This window comes from Nilaparvata lugens, chromosome 1 (genome assembly GCF_014356525.2).
Source record: "Nilaparvata lugens isolate BPH chromosome 1, ASM1435652v1, whole genome shotgun sequence".
Taxonomy (NCBI): Eukaryota; Metazoa; Arthropoda; class Insecta; order Hemiptera; family Delphacidae; genus Nilaparvata; species Nilaparvata lugens.
The window spans coordinates 43,704,014-43,719,798 of record NC_052504.1 but is presented as its reverse complement, the minus strand read 5'-3'; the positions used below and the strand labels follow the sequence as shown (position 1 = coordinate 43,719,798).

Below are 15,785 nucleotides of genomic sequence, written 5' to 3'. Positions count from 1 at the left end.
TATGCAATCCACAAGTTGACATGTTTTGATGCGAACAAACGAACACACGAACAAACACAACCCTACTCTCTCTTATTATATAGACTAATCACTACAAATTGTAGAATTTTAGTTGGCTGTACTGTCAAGTACGGTACAATAATATTTGAATTGTTCTAAGTCAGATTTATTTGATAATTTCCTTACAAGCTGAATTAGATTAATTTACAATCGAGAACTAGAATTTAAAAATAGTTTTTTTTTAAATATATTGAATAAACTATTGAAAATATGATATTGCATCCTATTCAACTACTGAAAGTACAATCTTGCATTAATGAATTTAAAAATAGTTTTTTTTTTAAATATATTGAATAAACTATTGAAAATATGATATTATTGCATCCTATTCAACTACTGAAAGTACAATCTTGCATTAATGTTTTTGATAAACAATACAAAATCTGAGAAAATCTCAAGTCACCTGCAGAAATATAAAAAAATACAAACTCATGACCAAAAAATAAAAGAAATTGTTTCTTTTCAAAGTAAATTCTAGCAATCATTCACAACTACCCATAACGCTCCGTCTAATGCTACCAGTATGGTATCTACGTAATAATGCATAATGTACATCTCTTGTGAATGGATTCGAAAACAACTGTTGATTAGCTCAACATACTATTGTAGCAACAGTCATGTAATGCCCAACCTTGACTCTAATGATAGTGCTGTCATTATTCAAAATGACAGGCTTCTTCACTCCCAAGAAAATCGTCATTAAAATTTTACATGGGGGCACAGTTTTTCAAACTTTATTTCCTTAATAATAAAATCAATTAGCATTCCAAATTTGATATTCACTTCATTCTTCGTACATCTTCTTGTGTAGAAAAGGCATTCTCATTTGATTTTAAGACAGCCTTCAAATAATTTGTGAAAAATAACACGCATTTCAAATACGCAAATAGGAATCTACTTGAATTCTATTCCAAAGAAACCTTCAAATAAGAAGACAATAAGAAGATAATTTGAGTTAATAAAGTTTGAATATACTTTAGTAAATTGAACGACTTCACTATTTGCGAATTTTCATTGTTTGCTCTTATTGGTTCTACAATTCAGGGCTATTAATCAAAAATCGATCCAATATTAATTCGCATTTATAAAGTAAATAGCAGTATTAACATATTCGCGACTATCTTAACAACATCAAAGTTTATGAACTAATGTAAGATATTACTAACTATCAGGTAACCCGTGCTCTGCAAAGGTTTAATAAAAAATGTGACAAACTGAAAACTTGAATATCATTCTCGGTACATTATGAATCTATATGCAAAATTCCAAGTAGTTGAAGTAGTTCAGTCCAGTAGTTCAAACGTGATGATGCGTCATTCGTGAATTTCCCACCCCGTAAGTGTATAAGCCAATTCTTTCCTTTATTATATTATAAATTTTAGGCGGATCTATTGTTTGTAGCTGAATAATTATTACCAAAATCCTCTAAAATACAAGTTTGATTCCCAATAAATTAACCACACTTTTTTATTATTATAAAGGTGATAATAAATTATTTTACTTTTATGATGATTATCTTATTAAATATGTCCATTATTATACATGATATAATTAATTATTATCAAAAAGGAACAGCAAGATTAATATTGTAATAAAACCGTATTAGTATTGTTAATTTTGGTGAATATAAGATTCGCTAGATTCTGTTGCGAAAATTCTATTATCCAAGCCAAAGGTAACCGGACAATTTCTATTTGAAAAGGAACAAGCAATACATTTTTTTGCCTGATAATTTTTTTCCATTGTAAACCTATATCAGAGTCGAAATGCTTAGCTTACATAAAATTGATTACCTTATCACATAAGAAGAGCCTCTTGACTCAGCATTTATCAATATTGCATTCATGAAATCATTTCTTATCACAGTTATTCGTGTTTTATAGGCAGAACGACTTCCTATATTCATTAATTCAAAACGAGAATACTTTAAAACACACATAATGTTAATGTAGAAATATTCAAAAATTCGATTGAGTCACTGTCAATGTTGTAGAACCGTTCCATAATGAAATAGAAACACACATATGTTGTCAAATTCTACACAGTTTTATTTGGTACAGTACCATGGATGGTTTCGTCACCACACACGTCACATTTTCAAGCTGACTTTCAGTAAAAATATTCAATCAAGGAAGTATTTCCATACAGAAAAAATTGGATTAAAATATAAAATGCACATTAGTGTATAAGATTGGAAGCAATCTCAATCAAAATAAAGTTATTTATTGAAAGTTTCAAGAAAAAAGAGCATAAGCTTCACTAATGTATCAACATATTCTTAATCCAACATTCACCGTAATCATGTATCGAGTTCAATTATGTGAATCAAAATATCTAATATCAATTGATATTAGTTATCCTGTAATCGAAACTCTTCAGAAAGTAAAATTACCCGTGAATTAGGTATCTAAGCGAAGGTAATCTCTGAAAAAAGTAAGAACTCAATATTACTAAACTTAATTGATCAAAATTATCTTGCATGATCAGTTTTAAAACTTTTTCTAATTCGCGATGTTTTTTATATTCAAATTCATTTTTCGTTCAATTAAAGTAGTTTATGTTATACAGTATTATTAAGTTATGACGTACTGAGAAGTTTTCTATAATTCACAATTTTCTGATCAAATCCACATCAGACTGAATTTAGAAACTAGATCACACTTCATCCACAGTTATGCAGAATTAGATTGTCCACCGTGAAAGTAGACAAGCCCGTCCCAATGCACAGCCAGGAGGCTCGGCGGCGTCAATTTGAATGTTTGTGACCGTGCATCACTTATTATCCTAGTAATCTATACTGAGGTTCACTTTAAACTGTCAGCATTCCCAGCATAAATAACACGAGCGCTACCCAATCAACCAATGCTGACAGTTTGAAGTGACCTCACTATACTGTTGTACGAGAGGAGTTCCTCTATCTCAATCAGATGTGATGATGATGATGATGATGATGATGTTGCTACAGAGGAAGTGGAAGCAATAGAACACGAAGGTCGCCCACCTTTTGCCGTTCCTTCATCATCATCACCATCATTATAATCTTTATCACCATCGTCATCAACATCATTACCATCATCATCAGCTCTTCAGTGAAATTCAGATTTAAAACTGTCAGCATTTCGTATAAATAATATCAATGCTTCCTAATCAAGCTATATGCTGACAGTTTGAAGTGAATCTCACTATAGCTCATTTCACTACTTTGCTCATTGGTATTTCTATTTATCTCGATCAGCATTGCCCCACCAGTACTGGCTTCGTCATTATTTCACTTTTGTCATATGGCTTCTTGCTTCTCCTACTCCTCTCTCTCTCTTTCTCTCTCTCTATCTTTTTCTCTCTCTCTCTCTCTGCGCTCCTCCTTGATCGGCATCATCGCAGTCTTTTGTTTACATAGTTAGTTGGCGCCCGTTTGCCACTTTGCGAGTGACCGTGTGCCGTGCTGTACTGTGCCGCTGTATTGTGTAGTGAAATATTCTGCGTTGATTGGCGCGTATTTGGTCAGCCAAAGTTTTTGCGGAATTTGTGCTCAAAAGTGATATGTCTCGCAAATAAAATATTATTTGTTGTTGAAATTAGATGTGATTTTAACTTGCAATACACCTTTTTGACGGCTTCTGACTGGTTTTCTGAGGCAGCGAGGTGTAAGGTGTAAGGTCTGTGCTGTGTTCTGTGGTAAATTCCTTTCAAAATATGATTTTTTTTCTAAATTTTTTCATAAGTTTCATATTTTGCTGCTTTGCTTAGGTCCTTAGTGTAGTCTCTCCTAGACTCAATTGTTGAGAATTTTATTTAAATTAGAGAATGAATTTTCATATTTAAAGAATTCTGTGAGGTTGAAATATGATGGTACAAATATATTATGTGAATAGTTATTGAAGATGCCTGCCTGTGTCGCTATTATCCTTCTGTAGCACTACAGTTATCTACTCCTTTTCTCAATATAAAAAATAAAACATACATTATAAGCAAAACAAAACGAAATTAATTTAATAAATTTAGTAGAAGGAAGGATAAGAGAACAGAAGAAATAGTTAACTTAAAAATGGGCATGTGAATTTGAAAGATCGTTTGTGAATTCAAATGTTATGAAATGTGTATGCAACTAGAAGGAATCATGTAATTTTGGAAGTGTTCGGCTTATTTCAATATTATGTTGAAAATGGCACACTTACTTATCAATAACAAGATTAATAACAATACTATTGTTTTCAGAGCGTAGAAGTAATATTATCTCCATTGTTTTAACTTTGACTGGACATATCATACAGAGATTTAGAAACATTATGAAATAATCTATTAAATCTAGATCATTAAATCAGTTAATAAAAACTGTTTCTCATAATTAATAAAATATCAACTATTTAGAGAAATCTTAAGATGAATCACTGGTATTTGAGATCAATATTCAAAATGTTTATTTTCGCTGTATGGAGTCACCCATCAATCAATAATTGTCAAATTAATGGTTTGATGACTCCAGACTTCTGCCAAAAAAAATTTCAAGAATTAGACCCGTTTAATTCTATGAATGCTTCTTAATGAGCTCGGAGCTCATCTGAAAGTCGTGTATTTACCAGAGAGAAATCATCTCTTTTATCTGTTATATGGTCATGATGGCTGTTCTCATTCAAACTCGTAAAATTATACTACAAACTTACTTGTTAGAATTAGTGGAATCGGTTTGGTTTAAAATTCAACACAATTAAATTTAAAAGTTTAAGATGTTTCATACTGGAACGTTTTTGTGGGTGACTCACTCATTCAATTTTTTTGAGACTGATGATGTAAATTACCATTTATTATGCTATGTTTTTGAACAGTTGTTAACTAGATATTGGAACTCAAATAAGTTTTGATTCACTTTTTTGGATATACTCACTTATCTTCTATTTCCACGTATTTCTCGTATGTTTTATATTCTATAATCTTGGAAGAATGAACCATAAAATATTTGTTCTAGAAGAATCACCAGTGTTTTTTGCCCATTTGTACATTCATTTACTCTTTCATTGTAGTGCAATTGCAAGTTTATCAATTGAACACTATACTTACTTATATAATGAATAGTTTTTACATACGTTCTTATACTACAACACTACACTATACTTCCATATTTTATCACATAGATATGAATGATTCATTAATTTTATTTTATCATTTCATGTGGATGTTCAATAGCAGTCAAGTCGCTGTAATATTCTTGTAAGATAAGGCAAGCTGAATTGAAACCGAAGTGTCTTATTTGTAAGGCTTCCCGTTATAAAAGGTTTCAACTGGGGTAAGACTGTTCATACGTTAATCTATCCCTCAAACTCAACCATTTGAAATGTACCGGTATGCTGAAGTCATAAACTCATAAAATGGCTATTAAATGTACTTAAAATTTTGACTTGGATAAAGACTTTTGGAAGTTATTATATCTTATCATGATTTTCAAGCTTTTACTTCATCTTTTTCCTCCTTTTACCACTTCTTTCAATCTTTTATCAACTCAATTGGATCGTTAATCTAGATTTCTTTAGTCAATTCTTGTTAATACATAGGCTTCTCAATTCAATAGAACTGTGATGGATCCAACTATTGCAATGAGCTTAAATGAATCTTAACAAAGAATTTTATTAATTATTATAAGAAATTATTGTCAAAATGAGTCCTTGTCTCATTGTCAAAACGTGTAGTCTTTGGGAAATTAATTTAAAACGAATCTGCTACTTAATAATTACTCTTCATTCAGGAGTCTCATCTCAGTTTTACTAACATATTGTTTTTGCACTGCCTGCTATGGAAGGAGGAAGAGTTCGTTTAGACAATGATGCCAAATCCGTAGGTTTGATAGTGACTGGCTACACAAAGGGTTAGTGAAACACTTGTATCTCCCCGAGTTTCATATTTAACATTTTCTTGATGTTGGCATGCTCAATAAATTTGAGGTTTCAAAATTTCTGCATCTTGCTGTGTATTTCTGACATAATTATCCTTATATCTGGTTATTATAGCTTTCATCTACGATATATTAGACTAGTTATATTTTATTTTTATTTTTACTTTAAGGTTTTCATTTTTATATTGAAGCTTGTATCTCCAGAACATGCGTGTTTGCATGTTGCATTTATAAACGTTTTTATGATCGTTGTTGATCATGTTGGCATGATGTTATTATCATGTCAGTAATTGATATTTCACTATTTGTAATTTATTTAAGTTGTGTTATAGATATCGAGTTTTCTATAATTTTATGAAAAGTTTGTTTGGAATTGTGTTATATACGAATATGTTTTCAAGAATCAAATATTATTTTCTCCAGCTAACAACTTATTCATTGCATCCTTAATCATTTTGTATAATTAATTATATTTCCAATGTTTTCGTATTCTGTAGCTTCGGTTATTTTTGTGCATTTCTCATTTTTCTAAAATAAGTAATACTTTAAAACATTAAAATTATTCATCTTATTTCTGGATTGCATTATAAAATGTGTTCATTATGTTTTCATAGAATAGGCTTTCTCTCACATTAATACATTGGAGTGTGGCAGTTATTTGCACTATTCTCGTGCTTTCCTTGAAAAACTTAGATGTCCTCTCTTATCACTTGATTCTAAATTATATATGCTCGTTTTAACACTTGGAGAACTTTAATAGAATAAATAGTAATTTAATAATATCATTTGAAAATTATAGAATTATTCTTAAGAATAAAGAGAATAATATGGATGATAAGAATCAAGAATTATTCTATTCTTTCATAGAATAAATAATAGTCATTGAAAAACAGTTGAAAATAGAATAATTTTCATCTTTACTGAACTAGGCATATCATTTGTATTGAAGATTCAAAAAATCATCACAAATTCCAAAAGAAAACTATTATTAAACTAAACTCACAATTATATTTCCCTCCTACTTTAGTTATAACAAGTGTATATATTACATAAATAAATACTGTACAATAAAAATACATAGGATTTCGAATAACGATTAGTAGTCATCAAATGATTCCTAGGCAGATTATTAATAAATGGCTAGTTAATCATGTCTCAGAAAAATGTGCTATTCTTGCTCAGTAGGTAGTTAAGAAACACATTATCAACACAAAAATATCAATCAACTATAGGTGACGTCTTGCTTGTTAGCTGGCTTCTTGGAATTATTGTACTAACCTTGAAAATTGCTGCTCTACATTGTTGAATTAATCATTTAAGAATAGAGCTCAAACTATTTCAAATCCATATTTTCTATTCCTTTGTTTACTTTTAAAGAATAAGACCACTGCTTTATTGATTGGTTTGCATGCATAATTTTGAAAGTTCAATGAATTGGTATAAGCTTTACTAATAGGCATTTTAAAATACCTTTTTATTGTAAGAAAAATTCACCCCCAAAACCCCCAAAAAACCCTAAAATTTCGGACTTTTTTAAATTTTATCATTTAATATAGAAAACTTCGAGTTTTTGGAGAAAAATCGTTCTTTACAAAATTAAAGATAATAAAATTTCCAATAAATTGAAGTTTCTACCATTTTTGGTTCCGGAGCTACGAATTTTCAAAAAAGGGGTATTTTTCAAGGGGTTTTCAAAATTATGCAAACCTTCCACTTCTACCCTATACAACTTGGATATGTTCCTCTAGTATAGATAAAAACCACACATCACGTGAAAGAACAATTCATTATGAACAGGATTCCTTAGGAATTTTCGAACTTAGTAGTGGTGGAAGGGGGAATACAAAAAAAGATAATCATGTCCTGCAGCAAAAATACAAATTTTTCACTATAATACCTTTTCAAGGCCTTCCTAATAAAAAAATACATATTTCGGCTGAAATCATCTCACAAGGGTTATTTTCTATTAGAATCACCCGTTAAAAACATTTAATTTCAGTATTTCCTTGTGGGGGGGGGGGTCTTATAGAGCTTATAGAGCATGTAATTCTCTTTCATTTGAGACCAATCGCAAGTTTCTATCATGTATCTTACTCGTTTTAGAGACTCTTGAATAACAGTAAAATCGCAGAGAAAATGAAAATAATCATTTTTCAGTTAAAAAATGAGAAAATGAGAATAATAATTTTTCCAGTTGGCTGTAGCTTTTGAACGGTATTGAAATAAAAAAAAAACTATTTATGAGAGCGAAAAGAGGAGACAATTCTCTACAACCTTGACTACTTTTTGGATTTTTATCTGAAGTGTTTCACAAGATACGCAACTTTGAATAAGCGAAAAATTTGAGATACGTTAATCATTTTTAAAGTCTCGCATATTCAAAGTTGCGTATCTTGTGAAACACTTCAGATAAAAAAAAAACAAAAAGTAGTTAATGTTGTAGAGAATTTTCTCCTCTTTTCGCTTCCATAAATCGATTTTCTGAATTCAATACCATTTAAAAGTTACAGCCAATTGGAAAAATGATTATTTTCATTTTCTCATTTTTTCTGCGATTTTAATGTTATTCAAGAGTCTCTAAAACGATAAAGATACATGATAGAAACCTGCGATAGGTGTCAAATGAAAGAGAATTACATGCTCTATTAGCTACGTTGCCTTAAATCCATCTTGACTGTTTATTATCGAAAAACTTTTGAGACTGTGAAAATAAGGAAAATATCGCAAATTTCTTGGTTTTTTTAATCAAACGTATCTTACGATTATATTTTTCCAAAATTCATGTACCTCACATTAAAAAAGGAGATTCTTTTCTTCAAATCAAGACCAAGTATCATTTTTTCTCATTTCGGGTTACTGAGATACACAGTTTTGAATATAGAAATTGGCCATTTTTCTGTGTACATAAATAAGGGCTAAAGTACACTAAAGAAAAGAAGTTTTCGAGATTAAATGGAAAAATTGAAAAAAGTCCGAAATTTTTGGGGGTTTTGGGGGTGAAGCCGCCCTCTGGCGTGTCAGCAAATTTCAGATTCGAATTCAGCGCCCCAAAATACATATAGAACCTTCGAGAATAATTCTTTCGGGGCTGTTTCCTGAAAAACGACCATTTGACTGGTATGGTTAATAGTATGCTTATACAATAAATATGATAAAGCAAATTCCGCCTTTCAAACAAAAATCTAAGTCATTAACCTACCTGGTTATTGAGAACGTCGTTAATTATATCCTTTCTTTGAAACCATGTCAAGTAGGTATCTTTAAAAAATTAAATCGTTGCGCATGAAAACAATAAAAGCTTTAATTTGCTGTATCCGAATGGCATTTCATAATTTTTAATATGAATGGCATTTCATAAGTTATATTTTATCTTATTACTCTTCAATAGTTCTTATTTTAATAAGTAGTTGACTTTTGAACGAGTATTCAAAAATTATTTTTGAATGAATATCCCAATTTCATTCTTATCTCATGAACTTCTTATTTGGTAAACATCAAAATATTATAAGATGATGTTATTTAGTAGTTTGAGCCTATGTACTATTTTTTGTCGAGTGTGATGAACTTTCTGTGTCTGCATTATAATTATTTGTCTGCTATTTATTATATTATTCGTAATCAAGCTCATGTTCTGTTATTTTGAATTGTCACCTTTCTAACCTTCCACTTGGCTCATTAATAGAAAACGTTTCTGAATTCAATGAATAATTCTCATTTATTGAATAATTGCTATTCATTCAAGTGATAACACATTCAATGTGATTCTTTCTATTGTGTCGAACACAATTTACAACATATTAAATTCCTTAATATTCCTTAACATTCCTTAATTTTTTATGGTAGTACTGTTGATAATGGAATGTGGTACTGTTCAAAGCTGCGGCAAACTTCACTTATTTACTGCTAGATCGCAGCACAACCGGTTTTCTCCTTTGCCGTTCTGACATTCTTATCACTACTCTGACTTACAAAAGAATTTTATTTCAAGAACATGAATAATATTGCTTCATATTTTTCGCAACAATTCACGTTACCACTCTAGCCACTAGAATCTCGTATTTTTGAAGCTCTACTATTTCAATAACTTTTAAACTCATAGACTTGACCTTCTTTTCTTTTCTTATAATGAATAATGCCCCTTTAATTTGCCTAGTTTCAAATCATTATTCAATTCCTAGGGCCGTTTGCACATTCAAAGCTTAAACTGAATCAAATCAGCTGGTGACTTGAATTACTTGAGTAATAGTAGGTAATAATAATAATATCGTGTGACCTGGCTGGCTCAGGTCTGGTGTCAGGGTTTTCAGGTCGCAACTGATCAATTTCAGGGCCTCTGACATGACCTAACGACTGTTTTTTTAGGCAACCGGGACAGACGGCTTAACGTTTCCATCCGAAACACGGGAGTGGCCCGAGATAAATATCTTGCCCGGGCCGGGAATTGAACCCGGGCCTCTGAATCATAAAGCCAGCATCTGATCCCCTCGACTACGGCCACTCCAGTAATATTAGGTATTGCTTGAACTCAAAATGGACCACATTATAACAAACGAGACTTGATATGGATTTAATCAAGTTTAAACTATAACTGTGGAAACGAAACTTAATAATGAATCAATTCCTATTAATCGCTTGTTAATAGTTGTAATATTTGAAATGTTGAGATTGATTGTGTTGTTTGTGTGTTGTAGGAGAAGAATCATCTGTGATAGATTTGTCGAGCAGCTTGGGCGACTCTGTGTTCAGCCAAATGCAGGGTGACTTGGACCAGCAGAGGTTGCTAGGGGAGCGTCCTGTGCCTGCCATCGACCCGCTCCTAGTCACTCAAATACACAACAAAGAACGGCAAGTACTCATCTAAATTCTAAAACAAAATGGAAAAATTGTAAAAAGTCTCAGAATTTCGGGGGTTTTACAGGTGAAGCCGCCCTCTGGCGTGTCAGAAAATTTCAGATTCGAATTCAGCGCCCCAAAATACATATAAATCGGACGAGAAAAATTCTTTCGATCATGAAAAATGACCATTTGACTGGACTATAATGCCACACTAAACACAGGGTGTCCACGGGGCGGGAACATCGGGAAAACCGGGAACTGTACGTGAATTTCATTTGGGCAGGAAATGTACGGGAGTTTTGTCGAGATACGGGATTTTTTAGTCAACTGGCTATTTTGCTAATTTTATAACAATTAATTAAGGACAGAGTGTAAGATATCGTGTATCGATAGGTTGTAACAGAACAAGTAGTTTTTTTTATATTTACTATTATATCCATTTGGGGTATAGATCCGTATCTGGTATAGGTATTATCGATATTGAAATTATTGATAGTACCAACATCAAATTAGACATGTTCTTCGGAACCTAAAATGCTCTGTTTAATAATAGTCCAGTCAATTTAGACATGAAAAGGTGGGTGTGCTTGCAATATATATTTTAGTTCTGATTTTTCAATATATTATTTGGATACATAAGTCCAGAACCAATTTTTTCATGCAATGAAAATTTCACCCCCTACATTGAAGCTGCTATAAAAATGTAAAAAGGTAAACTTGGAATAGTGAAATAATACATCATTTCAAAGACAATTCAATGCCCTACAAAGCTACGGTGGGAATCAGTTTTTATAATGCATTGTTGGAGAGTTATAAGCCCTGAAAGAGCAAAACATTGGATAAAAACCTGTTATTTTAACAATTACACACTTTCAAGAACTAATATCTTGGGAACTCTTGGAAATATCAGAAAATTCCACTGATCAAAAAGTGTAGAGAATTTATCAAGCTTCATTTTTGAATAGTTAGTTATGTCGGTTGAACGCATTGTTCTCAAGATATGAGCGTGGAAGCAAAACGCTGAAAAATGCAACTTTTAAACCACCCCCATCCCCTTAGCACATGAGTTAGGAATGGGGACTTTTGATATGTTTTCCTCCCAACTAGTCTCAACAAAGCTGCTAAGTCAAAAATTTTGATAATACACTCCCTCAAATTTCTTTGTCAATTGGTCTATTGTTGCAAAAATGGATATTTCACACTCAACACTAAAGCTGCTAGAAAAGGTGTAGGGAAATTCGTAAACGTGTGAAATTATACATCAAATGTGAGAGAATTTAATGCTCTATAAGCTCATAATCAACATGGATTTTTCCCATCGATTTCTAAAAAGTTATAAGAGCAAAAATAGAAAAAAGTTGGTGACAAACGTGTTTTTTCAAAAATGTTACACCTTCAAGAGCGGATATCTCAAAAACTAGAGGAGATATAAAGAAAGTTGTAAAATGAATATTGTAGGAAATTATGTAAGCTTTAATTTGCTATATGACAGTCAAGTACTTAGGAACTTTTCAACGATTCATTGAAAAAATCCGTGCTAATCATGGCTCATAGAGCATTATATTCTCTTCAATTTCATCTATGGTCTCATTATTTTACGCATCTCCCAACGATTGTTGCAGCCGTTAAAGTGCTGAGTGTGAAATATTTAGTTTAACAACAATAGATCAATTGTCAGGGAAACTAGGAGGGAATGTTTGGAACACAATATTTGACACTTCACAGATTTGTTTGAACTAGTTAGAAGGTGAACATATCAAAAGTCCTCATCCCTACTCCTTGAGCTTAAGGGATCAGGGTAGTTTAAAAGTTGATTTTTTTCATTTCTAGTTTACACGGATGTAACTGGGAAGCAATGCATTTCAGCGACATGGCTAACTGAGTAAAAGTGAAGCTAGATAAATTTCCTACAAGTTTTAAACAGTAGAGTTTTGTGATATCTTCTTTAGTTTTTGAGATATTCACTTTTAAAAGTGTAAAATCTTTGAAAAGACAGTTATTCTTCCAACTTTTTGCACTTTCAGGACTTATTACTTAACAACAATGCATCGAAAAAATTTATTTTTTACACATACTTTTAAAATGCTTACTCCCTTACTATCCTTAAAAGAAGAGCTACGGGGTAAAAAATTGTGTTCCAATATAATATTTCATTGACTGGACTATAGGAGTATTTAAAAGACAGTGAGTTGTAGAGCATTCAATTCTCTTCAATTCAATGTATTATTTCATTATTTTATGCTTTCCATCAATTTTTATAGCAATTTTAGTGTTGAGTGTGGTAGGAGTGAGGACTCTTTATATGCTTACCCTCTCACTATCCTTAAAAGGACTGCGAGGTCAAAAATTGGGTTCCAATCTTTTCCATATCTTTTTGAGCATTCGTTGCCTGGACTAGTATCTTATTACAAGTTAAGTGAGCCTCAATGACTCTTGAAAGGCTGTGAGCTGTGGAATTATTTTCTTTTTAATATTGAATTAAACTCGAGTATGCTCCTTGCTTTAGTTTAACCTATTTTGCTGTATTTTATAATTTCTAATTTTTGTATTTATATTCTATTCTAATCTTTATTTAGGGGGTCAATTATTTTTGTGCGGAGAAATTGAATAAAATCATGTCATGAATTACACTCAATACTTTGTTGACTTTGTTTACCTGATTTACAAGCATTTATTAGTAAGTAAAAGAATCTTATTCAACTTGTAAGACATGAAAGTAGCATGATAATAGCGGTGCAATTGAATGATTTATTGAGTGCTCAATTCTCCTTTCAGTTTATGAACTTCAAACTACTGTTTTCTTTGAACTTACTACAATTTGTAAGTTATTCATCCTTACATTTCTTACATAAATCTGTTGTATAACAGGTGATTGAGACCATGTGTAACAAAAAAAAGTCTACGGTCATTTTTTATGAAAGAAACCATAAATTTCCTTAAGTTCCCATAAATTCCCGGGAATTTATGATTTTTTTGGAATATTTCCCTTAAATTCCCTGGGAATATCTCCTCGATCTTAAATTCCCGGGAATTTTACATCACTACCCTCATCCCTTAAGCTCAAGGAGTAGGGATGAGGACTTTTGATATGTTCACCTTCTAACTAGTTCAAACATAGCTGTGAAGTGTCAAATATTGTGTTCCAAACATTCCCTCCTAGTTTCCCTGACAATTGATCTATTAATATCAATGACTCTTGAAAGGCTGTTTCCCTGGGAATATCGAATAAAATCGATGTGAATATCTTTTTAACTAAAGATTTCACACTCAACACTTTAACGGCTGCAACAATCGTTGGGAGATGCGTAAAATAATGAGACCATAGATGAAATTGAAGAGAATATAATGCTCCATGAGCCATGATTAGCACGGATTTTTTCAATGAATCGTTGAAAAGTTAAAGGCCAAAAAGATGAAAAAGTCGGAGCCGGAAGGGTTTTTCTTCAAAATGTGATACCTTGGAGAGCCCATGCCTAGAAAACTAAGAGATATGGAGAAATGTTGGAAAAGAAACTTGTAGGATAATTTGTGAGCTTTAATATTAGTATGTTCGACAAAAATTTCCCGAAAGGTGCATATTGTTCGAGATATATGCAAAGAACAAAATATGGCACTTTCAAACCACCCCCACCACCTTAGCACAGGGGGTAGGAGTGAGGACTATTGATATGTTTACCCTCTTACTACTCTTAAAAGAGCTCCAAAATTTTCCCTCTATAATCTTTCATTGACTGGAATATACGAGTATTTAAAAGACAGTGAGTGAGTGAGTGAGCAAAAACAGGCTCAAAGAATGATGATTTATTGATTATATCAATGTAAAATGTGTCTGAGCTTGATCAATATCAAATAGAATGATGATTTATTGATTATATTGATGTAAAATATGAGTGGGATTAATTAATTTCAATAATTTTTAGAACAATTTTATAAATTCCCTTAAATTCCCAAAATTTCTTGACCTCGGAAATATTCCCGGAAATATTGCCAAATCATAAGTACCTTCCCACTGGGAATATTCCCGATCCACATCACTAATCAATGTTACAATCTTTCACTCTAATTATAAAAATCGCAGCATTGAACTTATACAGTAGAAGGAAACAAATTGAGATTTGTTTGAAGCTACTATTTCAAATTCTCAGCACTTGATGTGGAGTTTGTGAAAGCTTTTAAAGGATTAATTGCTGATTTGTTGAAGGAGAAAGGGAAACGAAAAAGATTGTAGGAGACGTATGCCAAGGAGTATCGTGACATGCGGTACACAGATTTGATTCACAAACATTGTTTTCCTTAAAACAAGAAAAGCATACTCTGACATTATTCTAGCGGTGGAGATAGAGTATTGGAATATCGCCAAGGTTGGCGATAAAATGGAGGCAAGGAATCGGTGAGATGGTGATTGGGAAAAACTACACCGATGGAGGAGTTTCCGATTAGAAGAATTAGTTATTTCACAATATTTTATTGCCAGGTTTAGTAAGCAAATAACTTTTCAAGTAAAACCAAGCAATTAACTTTTTAGTAACTCTACTGATTTAAAGTTCAGTATGCAACTAGGTCTATACAAATGTAATATCTTTTTAAAAGCAGACTAAATAATAAAAATGAACTTGACTTGTACTGATGCAATTCAATGTAACTGAATATGAATATTTTATAAAATGAACGAAATCTTCAAATATATATAAAACTTGTGGCAAATTTTATAGTAAAAGTAAAATGGTCTAGTTTTCGGTGATATTAGTCTGTTATCGCCAATTTTAGCTCTAAAAATAATTGATCTCATTTGAAAAATAAAAGAAAGGTTTAGAATTTCCCGCATAATCATGTTCTGTTCGTATCCTTAGTTGTACCATTGATAGAAATTTACTCATAGGCCTACACCATTCAGAGACAATCATAAAAAATAACGAATAGTTATCTAGGTTTTCCATTATTTTTATTTTGCATGAAAAAGTGTTTTTATCAGCTAAGCCTGTAGATAAATTTGTTGTTTGTGAAG

The 15,785-nt window shown here is 31.7% G+C and overlaps 1 protein-coding gene across 2 annotated transcripts in view; it reads left to right on the top strand.

Annotated features, from left to right (window-relative positions):
• Positions 1-15,785, top strand: part of LOC111055350 (protein GDAP2 homolog) — a 98,661-nt gene that overhangs the window by 19,657 nt on the left and 63,219 nt on the right. The window contains exons 8-9 of one of the 2 annotated variants that reach the window (XM_039434520.1): positions 5,852-5,917; positions 10,636-10,789. In XM_039434520.1, coding sequence (XP_039290454.1) covers positions 5,852-5,917; positions 10,636-10,789 — 220 coding nt within the window. The remainder of the gene's footprint in view (positions 1-5,851; positions 5,918-10,635; positions 10,790-15,785) is intronic. The other variant, XM_039434525.1, reaches the window with a different exon arrangement.